At 39.8% G+C, this 18182-nt stretch overlaps 1 protein-coding gene across 6 annotated transcripts in view; it reads right to left on the bottom strand.

Annotated features, from left to right (window-relative positions):
- The window catches only part of disc1 (DISC1 scaffold protein), a 203031-nt gene that overhangs the window by 85580 nt on the left and 99269 nt on the right, over nucleotides 1-18182 (bottom strand). For 3 of the 6 annotated variants that reach the window (XR_011884993.1, XM_072251069.1, XM_072251071.1), the window contains exons 10-12: nucleotides 18030-18090; nucleotides 17094-17352; nucleotides 13170-13214 (exon numbers count right to left, since the gene is read on the bottom strand). Coding sequence is in view for 3 of the 6 variants with exons in the window: in XM_072251069.1 (XP_072107170.1) it covers nucleotides 13170-13214; nucleotides 17094-17352; nucleotides 18030-18090 (365 nt within the window). In the remaining 3 variants the exon portion in view is untranslated. Of the gene's footprint in view, nucleotides 1-5582; nucleotides 5703-13169; nucleotides 13215-14404; nucleotides 14476-17093; nucleotides 17353-18029; nucleotides 18091-18182 lie in introns of those variants that run through there. The other 3 variants (XR_011884992.1, XM_072251070.1, XR_011884994.1) reach the window with 2 other exon arrangements.

Raw genomic sequence — 18182 nt, 5'->3', positions numbered from 1 at the left:
TATTTTTTTTCCTTTTCACATACCTAAAGAAGCTTTTACTATCCTCCTTTATATTCTTAGCTAGCTTACCTTTGTACCTCATTTTTTCTCTGCGTATTGCCTTCTTAGTTACCTTCTGTTGCTCTTTAAAAGTTTCCCAATCCTCCGGCTTCCCACTTATCTTTGCTGTTATACTTCTCCTCTTTTATTTTTATACTGTCCATTACTTCCCTTGTCAGCCACGGCCTCCCCTTACTTCCCTTAGGATCTTTCTTCCTCTTTGGAACGAACTGATCCTGCACCTTCCGCATTATTCCCAGAAACACTTGCCATTGCTGTTCCACTGTCATCCCTGCTAGGGTATTGTTCCATTGAACTTTGGCCAGCTCCTCCCTCATAGCCCCATAGTTCCCTTTGTTCAACTGTAATACTGACACTTCCGAGTTTCCCTTCTCCCTCTCAAATTGTAGATCAAAACTTATCATATTATGGTCACTACCTCCCAATGGCTCCTTTACCTCGAGGTCCCTGATCAAATCCGGTTCATTGCACAACACTAAATCTAGAATTGCGTTCTCTCTGGTAGGCTCCAGTATAAGCTGTTCTAAGAATCCATCTCGGAGGGACTCCCTTTCTTGGGGTCCAGTACCAACCTGATTCCTCCAGTCTACCTGCATGTTGAAGTCCCCCATAACAACTGTAGCATTACCTTTGCGACATGCCAATTTTAACTCTCAATTCAACTTACACCCTACATCCAGACTACTGTTTGGGGGCCTGGTGATAACTCCCATTAGGGTCTTTCTACCCTTAGAATTTCTCAGTTCTATCCATACTGACTCTACGCCTCCTGATTCTATGTAAGGGACTGAATATCATTCCTCACCAACAGAGCCACTCCACCCCCTCTGCCCATCAGTCTGTCCTTTTGATAGGACATATACCCTTGAATATTCATTTCCCAGGCCCTGTCCACTTGAAGCCATGTCTCTATTATTTCCACAACATCATACTTACCAATTTCCAACTGTGCCTCAAGCCCATCTACTTTATTTCGTGCATTCATATACAATACTTTTAATTCATTACTCCCCTCACCTCCCATATCAATTCCTATTTCACTTGGCCATACTGTACGATCCCTTCTTGAGCTTTTTCAGCTCTGTTGATTCTGCTGTCATTCTTAACTTTTCTTATTCTCACTTCCCCTTTATCTCCATCCTTATGTTTCCAGTTTGTCCCCTCCCCCCACTACTTAGTTTAAACACACCCGTGTTGCAGAGGCAAACCTGGCTGCCAGAATGCAGGTGCCCCATTTATTAAGGTGTAACTCGCCCCTTTTGTACAATTCATCCTTACCCCAAAACATACCCCAGTGGTCCAAGAATGTAAATCCTTGCTTCTTGCACTAGTTCTTCAGCCACACATTCAGATCCATTATCTCCCTGTTCTTGACCACTCCAGCACAGGGAACTGGAAGCAAACCGGAGATAACCACCCTGGAAGTCCTGCTTTTCAGCCTTCTTCTGAGTTCTCTGAAGTCGCACTGTAGAATGTCTTTCCTCTTCTTCCCCACATCAGTTGCCGATATGCACCACCACTTCCGGATGTTCACCTTCACTCTTGAGGATTCCCTGCAATCGGTCCGTGACATCCTGGATCCCGGCACCAGGGAGGCAACACACCATCCTTAAATCTCACCTGTTGCCACAGAAACCCCTTTCTGTACCTCTCTCTATGGAGTCCCCTACTACCACGACTCTGCCTGATGTCTGTCTCCTCGACTTTGCCTCAGCGCCAATTGTTGACTCGCAGACCCATCCACCTCTCAGACTGGCACTGTCTTCTGTCCTGACAGCTTCCAAGAGGGAGAACCTGTTTACGAGAGGCACATCTCCCGGGGTCTCCTGTACTTCAAGCATCTTTTCCTTGCTTATCATCGTCCTCCTTCTCCCTTCCTGTATCCTGGGTGTAACGACCTCACTGTAGGTCCTGTCCAGAAAACTCTCGTTCTCCAGGATTAACCTAACGTCATCCAGTTGCCTCTGCACTGCTGCAACACGGTCCTTCAGAAGCTGAATCTGGACACATTTTCCGCAGGTGTAGGATCCACAGGCACTATCAGTGTCCCTGACCTCCCATATCATGCACGCAGCACACTCAATCAGCCTAGCGGTCATCTCTTCTCCACTTCTCACCCTCTCCAACTGTGGCGTAGTCTCTACTCTCAGCCTCCTCGCCAAAGACTCGCACTTCCCTCGACAAGGCCGCTCCTGGGAAGTAAGGAGTTTGTAAGTTCTACCTGTAAACCATGTGGGTTTCCTCCCACAGTCCAAAGGCGTACCAGTTAGCAGGTTAGTTGGTCATTGTAAACTGTCCTGTGATTAGGGTAGTGTTAAATAGGTGGGTTGCTGGGCCGGAAGGGCCTGTTCTGTGCTGTATCTCTAAATAAGTAAAACAAAACTCCTGCAATAATGACCCGGGGGTGGAATGACTGAACTGCAACAACATAATCACCTTTTGTGCAAAATATGACTCCATCCCTTGGTAAACAACAGGAATTCTGCAGATGCTGGAAATTCAAGCAACACACATCAAAGTTGCTGGTGAACGCAGCAGGCCAGGCAGCATCTGTAGGAAGAGGTGCAGTCGACGTTTCAGGCCGAGACCCTTCGTCAGGACGAAGGGTCTCAGCCTGAAACGTCGACTGCACCTCTCCATCCCTTGGTGTTCACTCCTTCTTCATGTGTGTTAACATGTTTTGTTCCAGGATTCCTCAATGCACCAAGGCTAAAATGAGATCTAGAGTTCGTGGTCCAGACAAAAGCTAACCTAATTATCTGTGAGCAAGTTATAGAACTATCAACAATATTATACCTCACTAATACAGATCGTTAGGTGTAAGCTGACCATGCAATAGTTAACTGATTTGGATCTTAACTGCTTTTGTGACTCGGGCTTAATTGGGCAATTATCCACATCGCTGGGTTAGATGCCAGCTCACCCAAAGGCACAGCTAGTTCTGAAGCACTAGTCTTCAGTAGCACTGCTATCACTATATCTATTTCTTCATATCCCATAATGGAAATTGAATTTACAAACACGAGGAAATCTGCAGATGCTGGAATTTCAAGCAACACACATAAAAGTTGCTGTGAACGCAGCAGGCCAGGCAGCATTTCTAGGAAGAGGTACAGTCGACGTTTCGGGCCGAGACCCTTCGACAGGACTAACTGAAAGAAGAGCTAGTAACAGATTTGAAAGTGGGAGGGGGAGGGGGAGATTCAAAATGATAGGAGAAGACAGGAGGGGGAGGGATGGAGCCAAGAACTGGACAGGTGATTGGCAAAAGGGATATGAGAAGATCATGGGACAGGAGGCCTAGGAAGAAAGAAAAGGGGGAGGGGGGAAAAACAGAGGATGGGCAAAGGGTATAGTGAGGGGGACAGAGGGAGAAAAAGAGAGAAAAAAAATGTGTGTATATAAATAAATAATGGATGGGGTACAAGGTGTTATTCCTCCAACCTGAGTGTGGCTTCAACTTTATAGTTCATGCCATCAGGTTGGAGGCTACCCAGACGGAGATACTGGCGAAACCCGATGCAGATTGGGAGATCGTTTTGCTGAACACCTACGCTCTGTCCACCAGAGAAAGCAGGATCTTCCAGTGGCCACACATTTTAATTCCATGTCTCATTCCCATTCTGATACGTCTATCCACGGCCTCCTCTACTGTAAAGATGAAGCCACACCCAGGTTGGAGGAACAACACCTTATATTCCATCTGGGTAGCTTCCAACCTGATGGCATGAACATTGACTTCTCAAACTTCTGCTAATGCCCCACCTCCCCCTCGTACCCCATCCGTTATTTATTTATATGCATTCTTTTTCTCTCTCTGTCCCTCTGACTGTACCCCTTGCCCATCCTCTGTTTCCCCCCCTCCCCCTTTTCTTTCTCCCTAGGCCTCCTGTCCCATGATCCTCTCATATCCCTTTTGCCAATCAACTGTCCAGCTCTTGGCTCCATCCCTCCCCCTCCTGTCTTCTCCTATCATTTCAGATCTCCCCCTCCCCCTCCCACTTTCAAATCTCTTACTAGCTCTTCTTTCAGTTAGTCCTGACGAAGGGTCTCGGCCCAAAATGTCAACTGTACATCTTCCTAGAGATGCTGCCTGGCCTGCTGCGTTCACCAGCAACTTTTATGTGTGTTGATGGAAATTGAATTGACTGAAGAGTGACTACTGTGATGGAGTGGATCCAGGTGATCCCAATTCATATTTGAAAAAATGAAATCTCCTCTGACAATAATTATTTTTATATTATCTATGATTTGTCTACATACATGCTCCTCTATCCCTTACTGACTTTAAGTATGCCTGTACTATACCCTACCTGAGTCATTACCTGTTTTGGCTTCTATTCCAAAATTTTGCTAGTTTTGCCGTTCTGTCAACAACGTTGCTGTGATAGCACAAATATCAAATTCCTATGCACTGATCAGGCTTCAAGGTTAGATTATGATAATGTACTCATCTTCTGCTGAGTTGTGAACTACTATATCTATTCTGTACCTATCCAATTATGCACGATCATAACTGAAAGTGAGTATTCATCTCCGCAAGGACTATACCCTTAGCATTTATTCAATAAATTTAATTAATTACACAGAATAACTCATTAGCCATAAGGTCATAGAACAATTCACTGCAGATACAGGCCACTTAACACAACGTGTCCATGATGACCATGGTGCTCAGCCACTAGCCTCAGAACCCACACCACCTACACCACACACCCACACAGGAACATCTATTACTCTTCAGCTATCAGACTTTTGAACCAGAGGGCATTAACTTCACTCAACTTCCCATCACTGAACTGTTCCCATAAGATATGGACTTACTTTCAAGGACTCTTCATCTCATGTTCCTGATATTTATTGCTTATTTATTATTATTTTTTCTTTTTGTATTTGCACAGTTTGTTGTCTTTTACACATTGATTGTTTGTCCATCCTGTTGGGTGTAGTCTTTCATTGGTTCTATTGTGTTTCTTGTATTTACCGTGAATGACTGCAAGAAAACGAATCTCAAGGTTGTATATGGTGACACATATGTACTTTGATAATAAATTTAACTTGAACTTTGAACTTACGATTTCCTGCATTCTGCCCATATGCCTAAAACCCCCAAACCTTCTACATACCCATTCAAGTGATTCTTAAATAATATTGTTGTACCAGCCTCAACTACTTCCAAATATATACTCACTACCATCAGAGAGTCACGTTAAACAAAGCCCTTATTTCATAGTCAGAGCAATACAATGACAATGAAGGAAAAATATAGACAAGGTTGTGATCTGGAACGCATACATAGTTTGCTACGCCCTATTGTTCTTCAACTAGAAATACAAACTGCAATTTAAAAATTTCTCTTTGGACAAAACTCCATTAAGCTTGGAAGAAGCTACCCCCGGCAAATACAATTTCAAAAGACTTTAAAATCTTGCAAATTTAATACCTCCAACAGGATCAAAGACTGGTAACCACTTGCTGCAAAGCCTTAAGTAAGATCTGCAATTCCAACATGAAAGGATATGAGTAAGACTGTCATCCTGATTGTTTATTGCCACTTGCAGCTGCTCTTCCAAATGTACCAGCTTGTCACTAATATTTTCACATTGTTCTTCTATTTTCAATGCAGAACCTTTACAGGCAACCTGCAAAAAAAACCCCAGAAAACAACACCCTGAACATACTGGATTACTTTTACAAGTGCTCTTTGAAGCATATAAAAAATGCAAACTTTAAAATTGCCTCTGCTCTATAATATTTTTGTCTAATTACTGTTTGTCATGATGGAGAGGCTTGCAGAAGTGATTATGGCTGATTACGTAGTCTTACTGGCAATAGTTCAGATGCAGGAGTGAAGTCCCTTGTGTATTGGTACTTGGCTCAGTATTGTTGCACACAGGGCTGATTCATTATAGTGCTCTTGGTCTTCCAGCCCAAATACTCACATCTATGTATCCACTTGTATTTTAAAAATGATATGTTCTCTGGCTGCTGTGTGCAGTTTTGCCTGGCAGTTGGTGTAAATTTCTATCCTCCCTCGACTGGTACAGTGTGGAGAGGTTGCTTCTGATGGATGGTGCTGTGTAACTTGGAGGTGGAGGGAGGTGCTGCTGTTCAGTGCTGTAGCATACTGGTCAGGAGATGATGGTGTGAGGGAATCCCTGCCAACACAGTAAGTGTGGGACATTGCTGGGACTGGGCAGCAATAAAGACCAACACACACAAAATGCTGGAGGAACTCAGCATGCCAGGAAGCATCCTCACTGATTTCCCTCCTGGCACTTATCCCTATAAACTGGACAAGTGTGACACTTGCCCCAATACATCCTCCCTCACCACCAATCAGGGCCTCAAACAGTCCTGTTAGGTGAGATGATACTTCACCTGCGAGACTGTCAGGGTCATCTGGGCCCGAAAAGAAAATTTAAGAGCAACACATACAAAATGCTGGAAGAACTTAGCAGGTCAGGCAGCATCTATGGAGAGGAATAAACAGTTGAATTTCAGGTTGAGACCCTTCATCAGGATGGGAAATGAAGGGAGGATAAGCCAGAATAAGAAGGTAGGAGGAGTACAAACTGGCAGGTCATACGTAAAACCTGATGAGTGGGAAAGTGGGTGGGTGGAGGAGGGGGGGATGAAGTGAGAAAGTGGGAGGTGATAGGTGAATGAGATAGAAGGCTACAAGGAGGAGGAATCAGATAGGAGAGAAGAATGGACCGTGGGATAAATGGAAGTAGGAGGGAACTGGGGGAGATGATGGGCAGGTTGCGAGAAGAAAAAGGGTAAGAGGGGAGCACCAGAATGGGAGACAGAGAAAGAAGGAAGGGGGAGGAAGCAGAAATTAATGGAACGTGGAAAAAACAATACTTTTGCCATCGTGTTAAAGGTTACCCAGACAGAATATAAGGTGTTGCTTCTCCAGTGTGAGAGTGGCATCATCATGGAAATAGGTCTCATTGATGTAGAGGAGGCCACACTGGGAGCAAATGATCTAATTATGTCCGTTAGTATGTTCTTTGTAATCTCTTGTCCCTAAAGCAAATTATGTATTGTTAGTAACCATTGTTCTTTGACATCTCTTGTTCCTAGAGCTAATTGTGTATTACACTGACATGACCTCCATTTGCAGATGAAATAGATACAGTTGAAATTGTCAATGTATTGGGAAATAATATCACCCAAATAATCAAACCTTCCATGAATTTAAGATTAAGTTTTACCTTTGGCTTAAATTGTGAAAACTATTGTTTTTTGCTCTATTGCTAAATCTATCAGAGATATTCAATGATAGTGAGGCTGCAACCTCAGTTGTGCTAGTGCTAAGACCAACAGTGATTTCCATGACTAAACTTGCCTTACTTTGTGGATTAATTGAGAGACAGTCAATTTGAATGGGCCATCTTTGACGTCTTCAGTCCAGGACTTTTATAGGAAGCCAAATGCTTTGGAGCTGATCACCGTTATCAAAGGGATGCACTAAGAACATTGATGGAGGCCATTTAACCCACAAATGTGCCAGCTTTCACAGTAATCCATTTCTGTCATTTATCTCTTTGCGGTCCATTCTGTCTGCCATTCCCATCAACCCAACCTGATTCTTCTACCACCCCTATGCACTATGGGCAGTTTGCAGTGGCCAGTTCAGTTTCCTTTTCCCTTTGCTCTTTCCTCTTTAAGTCAAATTCTCTGGTTTTCCATCCCTACACCTCCATAGTCCAAGTCACATATCCTAAGATCTTACAGACTCTTTCAGGGACTCATATTTCTATATCATACTTCTAGCTGGATACACTTGCTTTGAAAGCAGTCCACATCCCAGGAAAAATTGCTATATAGTACCTGCAAAGTGACCAAGTACTTGGTGCTGAGCTATAAAGAACAAAGCCAGTCTGACCTAGGTCTGAGGATCGACAGCATTTATATTTGATCTGAACCCAGCATAAGGTATTACATTTCTTTGGTCTGGAGTTCTGTCATGAGGCTGTGCATTCAAGGAATCTTTAAAGGGCTTTTTTTTCTCATCATCAGTTGGAGATGTAACGACATGAAATTTGTAACTGATGAAAGTGGGGGCTAATATAGACTACTACAAATAAGGAGGTTAAGCATTAAAGTAATTTAGTAGACATCTTGAGGATAACTTCACACTTCCATGCTGGGAAGGCTGTGCACTTAGTCTGAGCAACTGGTCTTACTTAGTGTTTGACAAGGTACCCTATAGCTGAGATGTATCGAAAACATGCACACATTGAGATTTTTTGAGGGGCTAGGAACTGCAAGAGCTAAATGACAATCATTTCTCAATAACTATTCTGAGACTACATTGTTTGGAAAGTGCATTTTCACAGAAGACTTTTGTTGCTGTGTGCATGACACAAAGAACAATTTGAACCTCAGCACTGTCTATTGATTTTCTTGCATCTGTGAGATTGTGCAAACTATGAGAAGTTGCTGAAATATAATCAAGCATAATTCTTTTATTTTTCTTTAGTATAACCAAGCTTTTCTTGATTGCTGTTTCATATTTATTACCATAGAAACCATAAAAACTACAGCACAGAAACAGGCCTTTTGGGCCTTCTTGGCTGTGCCGAACCATTTTCGGCCTAGTCCCACTAACCTGCACACGGACCATATTCCTCCATACACCTCCCACCCATGTATCTGTCCAATTTATTCTTAAATGTTAAAACAGAAACCGCATTTACCACCTCGTCTGGCAGCTCATTCCATACTCCCACCACTCTCTGTGTGAAGAAGCCCCCCCCCAATGTTCCCTTTAAACTTTTCCCCCCTCACCCTAAACCCATGCCCTCTGGTTTTTTTCTCCCCTTGCCTCAGTGGAAAAAGTCTGCTTGCATTCACTCTATCTATACCCATCATAATTTTATATACCTCTATCAAATCTCCCCTCATTCTTCTACGCTCCAGGGAATAAAGTCCTAACCTATTCAACCTTTCTCTGTAACTGAGTTTCTCAAGTCCCAGCAACATCCTTGTAAACCTTCTCTGCACTCTTTCAACCTTATTTATATCCTTCCTGTAATTTGGTGACCAAAACTGAACACAATACTCCAGATTCGGCCTCACGAATGCCTTATACAACCTCATCATAACATCCCAGCTCTTATACTCAATACTTTGATTAATAAAGGCCAATGTACCAAAAGTTCTCTTTACGACCCTATCTACCTGTGATGCCACTTTTAGGAAACTTTGTATCTGTATTCCCAGATCCCTCTGTTCCACTGCACTCCTCAGTGCCTTACCATTAACCCTGTATGTTCTACATTGGATTGTCCTTCCAACGTGCAATACCTCACACTTGTCAGTATTAAACTCCATCTGCCATTTTTTAGCCCATTTTTCCAGCTGGTCCAAGTCCCTCTGCAGGCTCTGAAAACCTTCCTCACTGTCTACTACACCTCCAATCTTTGTATCATCAGCAAACTTGCTGATCCAATTTACCACATTATCATCCAGATCATTGATATAGATGACAAATAACAATGGACCCAGCACTGATCCCTGTGGCACATCACTAGTCACAGGCCTCCACTCAGAGAAGCAGTTCTCTACCACCACTCTTTGGCTTCTTCCATCGAGCCAATGTCTAATCCAATTACCACCTCTCCATGTATACCTAGCGACTGAATTTTCCTAACTAACCTCCCATGCCGGACCTTGTCAAAGGCCTTACTGAAGTCCATGTAGACAATATCCACTGCCTTCCCTTCATCCACTTTCCTGGTAACCTCCTCGAAAAACTCCAATAGATTGGTCAAACATGACCTACCACGCACAAAGCCATGTTGACTCTCCCTAATAAGTCCCAGTCTATCCAAATGCTTGTAGATTCTGTCTCTTAGTACTCCCTCCAATAATTTATCTACTACCAACGTTAAACTTACTGGCCTATAATTTCCTGGATTACTTTTCGATCCTTTTTTAAACAACGGAATAACATGAGCCACTCTCCAATCCTCCGGCACCTCACCTGTAGACAGCGACATTTTAAATATTTCAGCCAGAGTCCCTGCAATTTCAACACTAGTCTCCTTCAAGGTCTGAGGGAAAATCCTGTCAGGTCCCAGGGATTTATCCACTTTAATTTTCCTCAAGACAGCAAGGACCTCCTCCTTTTCGATCTGTACAGTTTCCATGATCTCACTACTTGTTTCCCTTAATTCCATAGACTTCATGCCAGTTTCCTTAGTAAACACAGACACAAAAAACCTATTTAAGATCTCCCCCATTTCCTTTGGTTCCGCACATAGCCGACCACTCTGATCTTCAAGAGGACCAATTTTATCCCTTATAATCCTTTTGCTCTTAATATACCTGTAAAAGCTCTTTGGATTATCCTTCACTTTGACTGCCAAGGCAACCTCATGTCTTCTTTTAGCCCTCCTGATTTCTTTCTTAAGTATTTTCTTGCACTTCTTATACTCCTCAAGCACCTTATTTACTCCCTGCTTCCTATACACGTCATACAACTCCCTCTTCTTCTTTATCAGAGTTGCAATATCCCTTGAGAACTAAGGTTCCTTATTCCTATCCACCTTGCCTTTAATCCTGACAGGAACATACAAATTCTGCACTCTCAAAATTTCTGCTTTGAAGGCTTCCCACCTACCAATCACATCCATGCCAGAGAACAACCTGTCCCAATCCACGCTTTTTAGATCCTTTCTCATTTCTTCAAATGTGGCATTCTTCCAGTTAAGAACCTCAACCCTAGGACCATATCTATCCTTGTCCATGATCAAGTAGAAACTAATGGTGTTATGATCACTGGAACGAAAGTGCTCCCCTACACAGACTTCTGTCACTTGTCCTAACTTGTTTCCTAACAGGAGATCCAATATTGCATCCTCTCTCGTTGGTCCCTCTATATATTGATTAAGAAAACTTTTCTGAATACATTTTACAAACTCTAAACCATCTAGACCCCTAACAGTATGGGAGACCCAATCAATATATGGAAAATTAAAATCCTCTACCACCACAACTTTATGTTTCCTGCAGTTGCCTGCTATCTCTCTGCAGATTAGTTTACTTCTATAGTGTAATTTTGTTAAAATAGGTTTATTGCTATGTGAACCTGGTAAAAGGTGAATATCAAATTGAGCTAACTTTTTAAGGTTATGACTTGGGGCATTAAGCACAGACCTTGGAAGTAGGTACAGAGGAGATGTCGGAGCAAGTGTTTTTTTTTTAAAGCAGAGAGTGGTGAGTGCGTGGAATGGGTTGCCGACGACGGTGGTGGAGGCAGATATGATAGGATCTTTTAAGGAACTCCTGGATAGGTACATAAAGCTTAGAAAAATAGAGGGCTATGGGTAACCCTGGATCATTTCTAAGGCAAGGACATGTTCAGCATAGCCTTGTGGGCCAAAGGGCCTGTACTGTGGGGTAGGTTTTTCTGTTTCTATATTAAAATTAGGAGAACACATGCAAAATGTTATTCAAAAATAAAAGGTTCGTACAAGCTCTCTTGATGACCATACGACTTGTGCTGGTAACTGAATGAAAAATGCCGCAGTTCAATATTTTGAAGTATAATCTGACAGTGTTGGTCATTCTCAGTACAGAAGTGTCCAAAAATACATCAATCTCAGTTTTGTATAGGTTTGATCACCTGGCATCTACTGTGCCCTCGAGTAAACAGTTTTAAATTCATAGCTTTTTCAGTGAAGAAATTTCTCTTTGTCTTGACTATGCTATGCTATCAGTTCAAGGCTCTCCAGCCATTGAAAGTAGCCCTCCAGCATAAAGTTTGTCTGTTCCTCACGGTATCTTTAATATTTCCATAACATCCACTCCTTAAGCACCAATAGACTGACTTTATTCTAGCTCTTAGCTAATAAATCAATCCTGCAAACTTTAGAAATAAGAGAAATAAAATACATGCTTAGAAGTGCTTGATCAATTAGGTGGTATTTATGAAGAGATGGAATGAGTTCATGTTTGAGATTGTTACACCACATCCAAGGTAAGCTTGACCCTCCAGAGACCAAAACTGCACAGTTTTCCTGTACTCCTCTCCAAAACCACATACAGTTGCAGCAAGATTGTCTTGTCATCCCCTTGCATATTATTTGCCTTCATCATTCTTTGCTGTACATTCTTTGGCATGCATGATTACTGAATTTTAAAAGAGCTGGGTATGGAAATAATGAATGCTCTGGTTGTCATCTTCTAACACTGATGATTCTGGAACGGTTCTTTCAAATTGCAGAGCAACTGCAGCAGATAGTTATGAAGGCAAAGGACATGTTTATTCACAAACATGAGAAAATCCAAGCAACACACACAAAATGCTAGAAGAACTGAGCACATATGGAAATGAACAAACAGTCAACGTTTTAGGCTGAGACCCTTCTTTCTTCTTCAAGAAGGGGGAAGACACCCTTTAGTCTACTTCCCATCACTTACTTAACTGCAGAAGACCATTTCTGATCATTCACATTCATAATTGATGCAGTATTTAGATGGGAAGTGGTTCTTTTTATAATTGTTAAGATTTATTTTTGAATAAATTGTTGATAGTAGCTTTTAGTGGGATCACTACTGAAAATGAGCTATATTTGGATCTATAAGAGACAAGAGTGTGGCACGTGGCCAAGTGATTGGGGCATTGGACTAACGATCTGAAGGTCGTGAGTTCAAGCCCCAGCTGAGGCAGCCTGTTGTGTCCTTGGTCCTTGAGCAAGGCACTTAACCACACACTGCTCCAGTCCACCCAGCTGAAAATGAGTACCAGCAAAATGCTGGGGGTTAACCTCGCGATAGACTGGCGTCCTATCCCCGGGGGGGGAGTCTCATACTTTCAGTCGCTTCATGCCATGGAAACTGGCATAAGCACCGGCCTGATGAGCCTGTAAGGCTCAGGACAGACTTTAACTAACTTTAAGAGACAAGACTACATACTGGAACTGCGACCAAACACTAGATCTTAAATTTAAAATATGGAGCTATTGCTCCATATATAGGAAAGAGAGCAAAGGGTACTGGGAAAAGGCAGGAGTACACAAGGTGAAACTGTACAAGCCTTTGTTTGTGCTAGTCACACACAAACACTAGAAATTTAAATTCTAAATACTCACCTTTGACTGCGAACCTTTGATGCTGAGAAAACATTTCACTGATACCTAAGAAATGAACAGATAAAATATTATGAGCACATTGAAGGCACTGAAACTAGTTCATATGAGCTATCATCAAACAATCTGTATCTATAAGACCGATAAGGAAAACAAGATACCAAATTTAATGTGAGTGCAAGAATAGCCAAAGGAAAGGCATGGTAAGCTTAGAATCTCTGTAAGTAGTACATATAAAATAGTGAGTATCATGAAGAACAACAATTTTATCCCCACATGACAAATTAGTTTTGCTTTGCAACGGTTGTGGTAATGAAATCCATTAAATTTCATTCTGTGGCAGATAAAACTATCAACATCATTTTATGCTCAAATCATTAATGGCAGAATGCATGAGAGATTCTCAGATAATTTTTCTAAACTATAACAGAACAACAAGTTGATAAAATCTATGAAGCAATGTAATTTATGGGTGAATTCCCAGAATGTAGCTTTCCACATTGTATTTATCTATTATGTTCAATAAAACTAAAGTACATCTGCTTTACAACTCCTTCTTAATTTGTTCAGGTCTAAATACTTCCCAAACCTATAGCATTTATTAGGGAGATATTCCTTCACTTTAATAGTGACATCCTTTTATACATTTTCAGAAAATATAACTCATATTGAATAGTCTCAATCAGTCAATAACATTAACAGTCTCAATAGAATCAATAAAATTATGTACAGTGGCTAACTATCCTTTCTAACAAGCTTATCACTTTTAATAAAAATGGGCAAAGACCAGAGGGGCAAACACTTGTAGATTCAAGATTCGTGATTGTTTAATCTCAATTCCAGTACACAAATGTAAAGGATAACGAAATAATTGTTACTTCAGATCAGATGCAGCATATATATAAAAACACATAATAAGATAAGGAACACAATGAATACAAAAACATAAGATAATTTATATACACAAATTAATTACATATACGTAAAATGAAACTAGGTTCAGGAGTGTATGTGTGTATGTACATAAGGTGAGGTGACTGACTGGAGTCAGAGACATATCAAATTATTCTATATCAATTTCCAGTCAATGCTTCTAACATATTGTTTCTCCACTGGAAGTGCAGAATCAGATATCCTCCAAATTTATAAAATAACACAAATTCATAATCCATTTTAAAGACAGCAGTCTACTATAAAAATACTGGATAGTATTTGTATTACCTTTGACTGTTTCTCACCTTCACTGATTTGGAATCTAGTAGGTTACTGGGAAGGTCAGCGTCTCCTTCAAAGGGATAGAAAAGGTAAACTGCACAGCATGCAGGGCATAGAAAGAGGTCAGGAAGTTAAAAAGCAAGTTTCAGGTATTTATCATATACTTCTAAATAAGTTCAAGAGAAGAATCAAAATTAGATCCAATTACAAAGCTGCTAACCTTCATGCAAAATGTAAACTGAGAATTGGCATGCAATAGTGCATAATATGAGCAAGGCTGTTAATTAAGTCAGTAGAAAGAAGAGAAAGGACTATAGTCAAACACATATAAACCCCATTTTAGCTAAAATGCAGTAAGTGTTGCTTTCCAAAAACATACACAACAAAGCTCTGATAAGCTAGTAACCTTGAAACTTCGCTGGTGCCAGACTGGCAAATTTTCTGTACTATTAGATATTATTCATATTAATACCATAACATACTTTTAACTTATATTTTAGATGCCCCATATTATTATAATAAATTATAGGCCAGTGAGTTGAAAGGGAGTGCAGGAACTGGGAACCACTGCTGAACCACTGGGAATTCAGAATCTTGCTCTCTTTTAGGACTACTTTGGAAGTGAGTTATTTTTAAGTATGCCATATGGACACAAAATTAGTTCATGTTATTTTATTTATTAAAGTAGCCAAAAAAAAGACAAAAGTAACAAGAGTAGCAAATGAAAAATAAGAGCAAGCTTTGACCACGGAAGCTTTGTGACTGGTTATCAAATCTATCCATACTATCCTTTGGCCTTAACAGTCACATACTAACAGAAACTGATTGCAACGTTTCAACAGTAAACCCACCCATCTTCCTCAGGCACAAGCTAGTCAAATGACAAGTCTCCTAGACACACCTCCTTATATACCCACTCAAGTGAACAGGGCATGGGCCAGAGGGTATATAAGGAGGTGTCTCTAGGGGGACTTGTCATTTGACTAACTTGTGCCTGAGGAAGATGGTTGGGTTTACCATTGAAACACTGCAATCAGTATCCGTAAGTATGTGAATGTTAAGGCCAAATGATAGTAAGAAAGAGCAAGCTTTGTATAAAAAAAACCCTAAATTACTACCTTTTTGTTCTCTCAATTTGATTTGTGTGCTATTTTCATGAATTTGTTTCCTGAAGCTTCTAAACAAGAATTAAATACTCACGAATATATTTCCCTTTCACCTATTATGTATTTTCAATCGCCAAGTCTGTTAAAGCAAGGTTAGGGAACAGATTTCTGGTAAGTTTCCAGCTCTGCATGCCACCTTGGTTGACCAGAGGAGTATTTTTAGTAATAGACTAAGACAACTGTGTTGCTCCAAAGAGCGCTGTATGAGGTCATTCTCACCCTTGGCCATTAGGCTCTATAATGAGTCAACCAATAATTGGGTAAGTGATGATTCCACCCCCCCCCCCACCCCCATTTACTGTTTGAGATAACTTATTTTTATTCTTTCTTACTTCTCTTCTAATATTTATATCTGTCCACTTGTAATGCTAGTGTGACACTGTAATTTCCTTTGGGATCAATCTATTTATTCTATTCCCCCTTTTATTATCCTTTTAATCTATTCTCTCTACATTGGCCATCAACTTCCCTCTAATTCTCTTTGCCACGTCAGCACTGGAGGGTAACTTGCAGTAAACAATTAACTAACCTGCATTCCAATATTTTGTTTTCATTCTTTGGGGTGAATACATTTTCAGACACTTAGTGGTGAAGTATGTGGATATGCATCTTTCTAAAGGTGAGTAACTGATTTAAAGTTTCCAATGATATTTGTTACCTCCTTAGCTTTTCATTCAGTGCTTCCAACAAACGGGTAGAGATGCATTTAATTTCAGCTAAGCAAATTTGAAACATTCCAATCAGATTGGTGCTTGAAAAGTTGGCTTTGAGCTAAGGTAGTAATCAAAACTTACATACACATATTATTTCTGTAAAAGGCAATTCAATTAAGATTATTCTGAAAATAACTATAAATTTCTTCTTTTAAATAATTTTGCTTCAAAATAAAAAAGCAAAATATGAGCATAAATTTCACTACTGGAATTCACTCAAAACATTATCCTGCTCCTTTCACATATACACCAACACAATGCCATCAGTCGATTCCCTTGTTTTAAAGGCCATTGAAAATCATGTTTTTATCCAAGAAAAGATACTAGTCTGATATGTGATTCTATTTCTCCTTAGTCTGAGTATATAGCTAATGAACAAAAACATACATTAAAAGTTCAATCATTCTTGGCCTTTTCTTTGAAGTTATGCAACAAGTCAAAGCATTCTTTATGCATAAGTAACAAACAGTAAGTATGTAAGTAGTAAATTTGGAATTAAAATAGAATGTGTGCACGTAATCTATACATTATGCTGTTTTAAAACTAGATGAAAAAATTCTGCAAAGCAAGACATGCATCGAGAATTTGAAACAAATTTCTTTTGGGGAAACTATCAAAAATTGTTTAATGAAACAATCATACATCAGTAATTAGTCAGCATACCCACAAATACAAGGGAACTGTTAAGGACCAGATTTCCAAGCAAGGGTAGGGAACAGATTTCTGGTAAATTTCCTGCTCTTAAATTGATCATCTTTTACTGAATGTAACAGGAGCACCATATTGTCAACTGTCAACAAAATATCAAATAGAATACAGAGAACACTAGTTACCTCACTTGAATCAGTTTCTTTTTGTTCAGGACCAAAGAACTGTATTGTACGCCAATCTTGTTTACTTGGAAAGAAATAATCTCCCATTTCTTTAATATCTGAACATGAATCTTCAATGGCTTCATCATTATCTCCTGCTTTGTACTCTTCTCTCTCACATGCACTGTAACTGGACTCCTTCAAGCGCAAACCACTAATAAAGAGTTGACAGGTCTCTAAGTCTGCTTCCCACACTTTCTCAAATAAATGGGTTCTACAACTGAAACAAAAACCAAGTTAGAGGTTGGAAAAAATCTTCTTCTATTATTGTTTAAATAAATTATTCAGTTTTCTCTCATCAAAATTGTACATTACAAACATACTTCAGAATCTGCAAATGATCTACTTATTGTTCAAAATAATCAAGTCAAATGAATTTTTTCTGCTTATTTAATCAGTTAAATGATATAATAAAACAACCATTTCTTAAAAAATATACATAAATTTCTGTTGAAAATGAAGTAGGCTGAAGTATTCAAAAACATAAGCTTGTACTACTGCAGAAGATTTTAACAACTATTTAATATTAACAATATTCTTTTTTTATGATATCTCATCACTTATGTGCTCTGCAAAAGGAATGTTTTCCCATTCATTACACTAGATGGAAATAACTGATTATTCCATACTAGCTATTTGTTTCAAAAACCGAGCATGTGTTGTGTTAAGATCGGTTAAAATATCTTTTGAATATTCCTGAATGTCAAAGACATTTTACAATTTCTGTTCAGTTTCACAATTCAACTTAATTCGGCTGTCAATTGCAAATGTATAAAAATAGTTAAATTTAGATTTTTACTGTGAATATGGAATAAATGTAGATGGCAGAAATAAAAATGTGTTTAAATCTAAACTTCAGTCTGAAAATGTATTCAAATATCTGATATAAAGCCTTACCTATGAAGTTTGTCTTCCAAGACTCCCATATATTTAATAATGTTTTCTCTCTGGTCATTCTCTGCAATTGAAAACAAAGTATGCATATAATATTTATTGGCATTTAATAGATCCTTGGCAAACTACTAATAATACAGAATAGTTTTATTTGTT

The sequence above is a fragment of the Mobula birostris genome, chromosome 2, assembly GCF_030028105.1.
Source record: "Mobula birostris isolate sMobBir1 chromosome 2, sMobBir1.hap1, whole genome shotgun sequence".
Classification (NCBI taxonomy): Eukaryota; Metazoa; Chordata; class Chondrichthyes; order Myliobatiformes; family Myliobatidae; genus Mobula; species Mobula birostris.
Note: the sequence above shows the minus strand (reverse complement) of the source record. Positions and strands in the feature narration are given on the sequence as shown.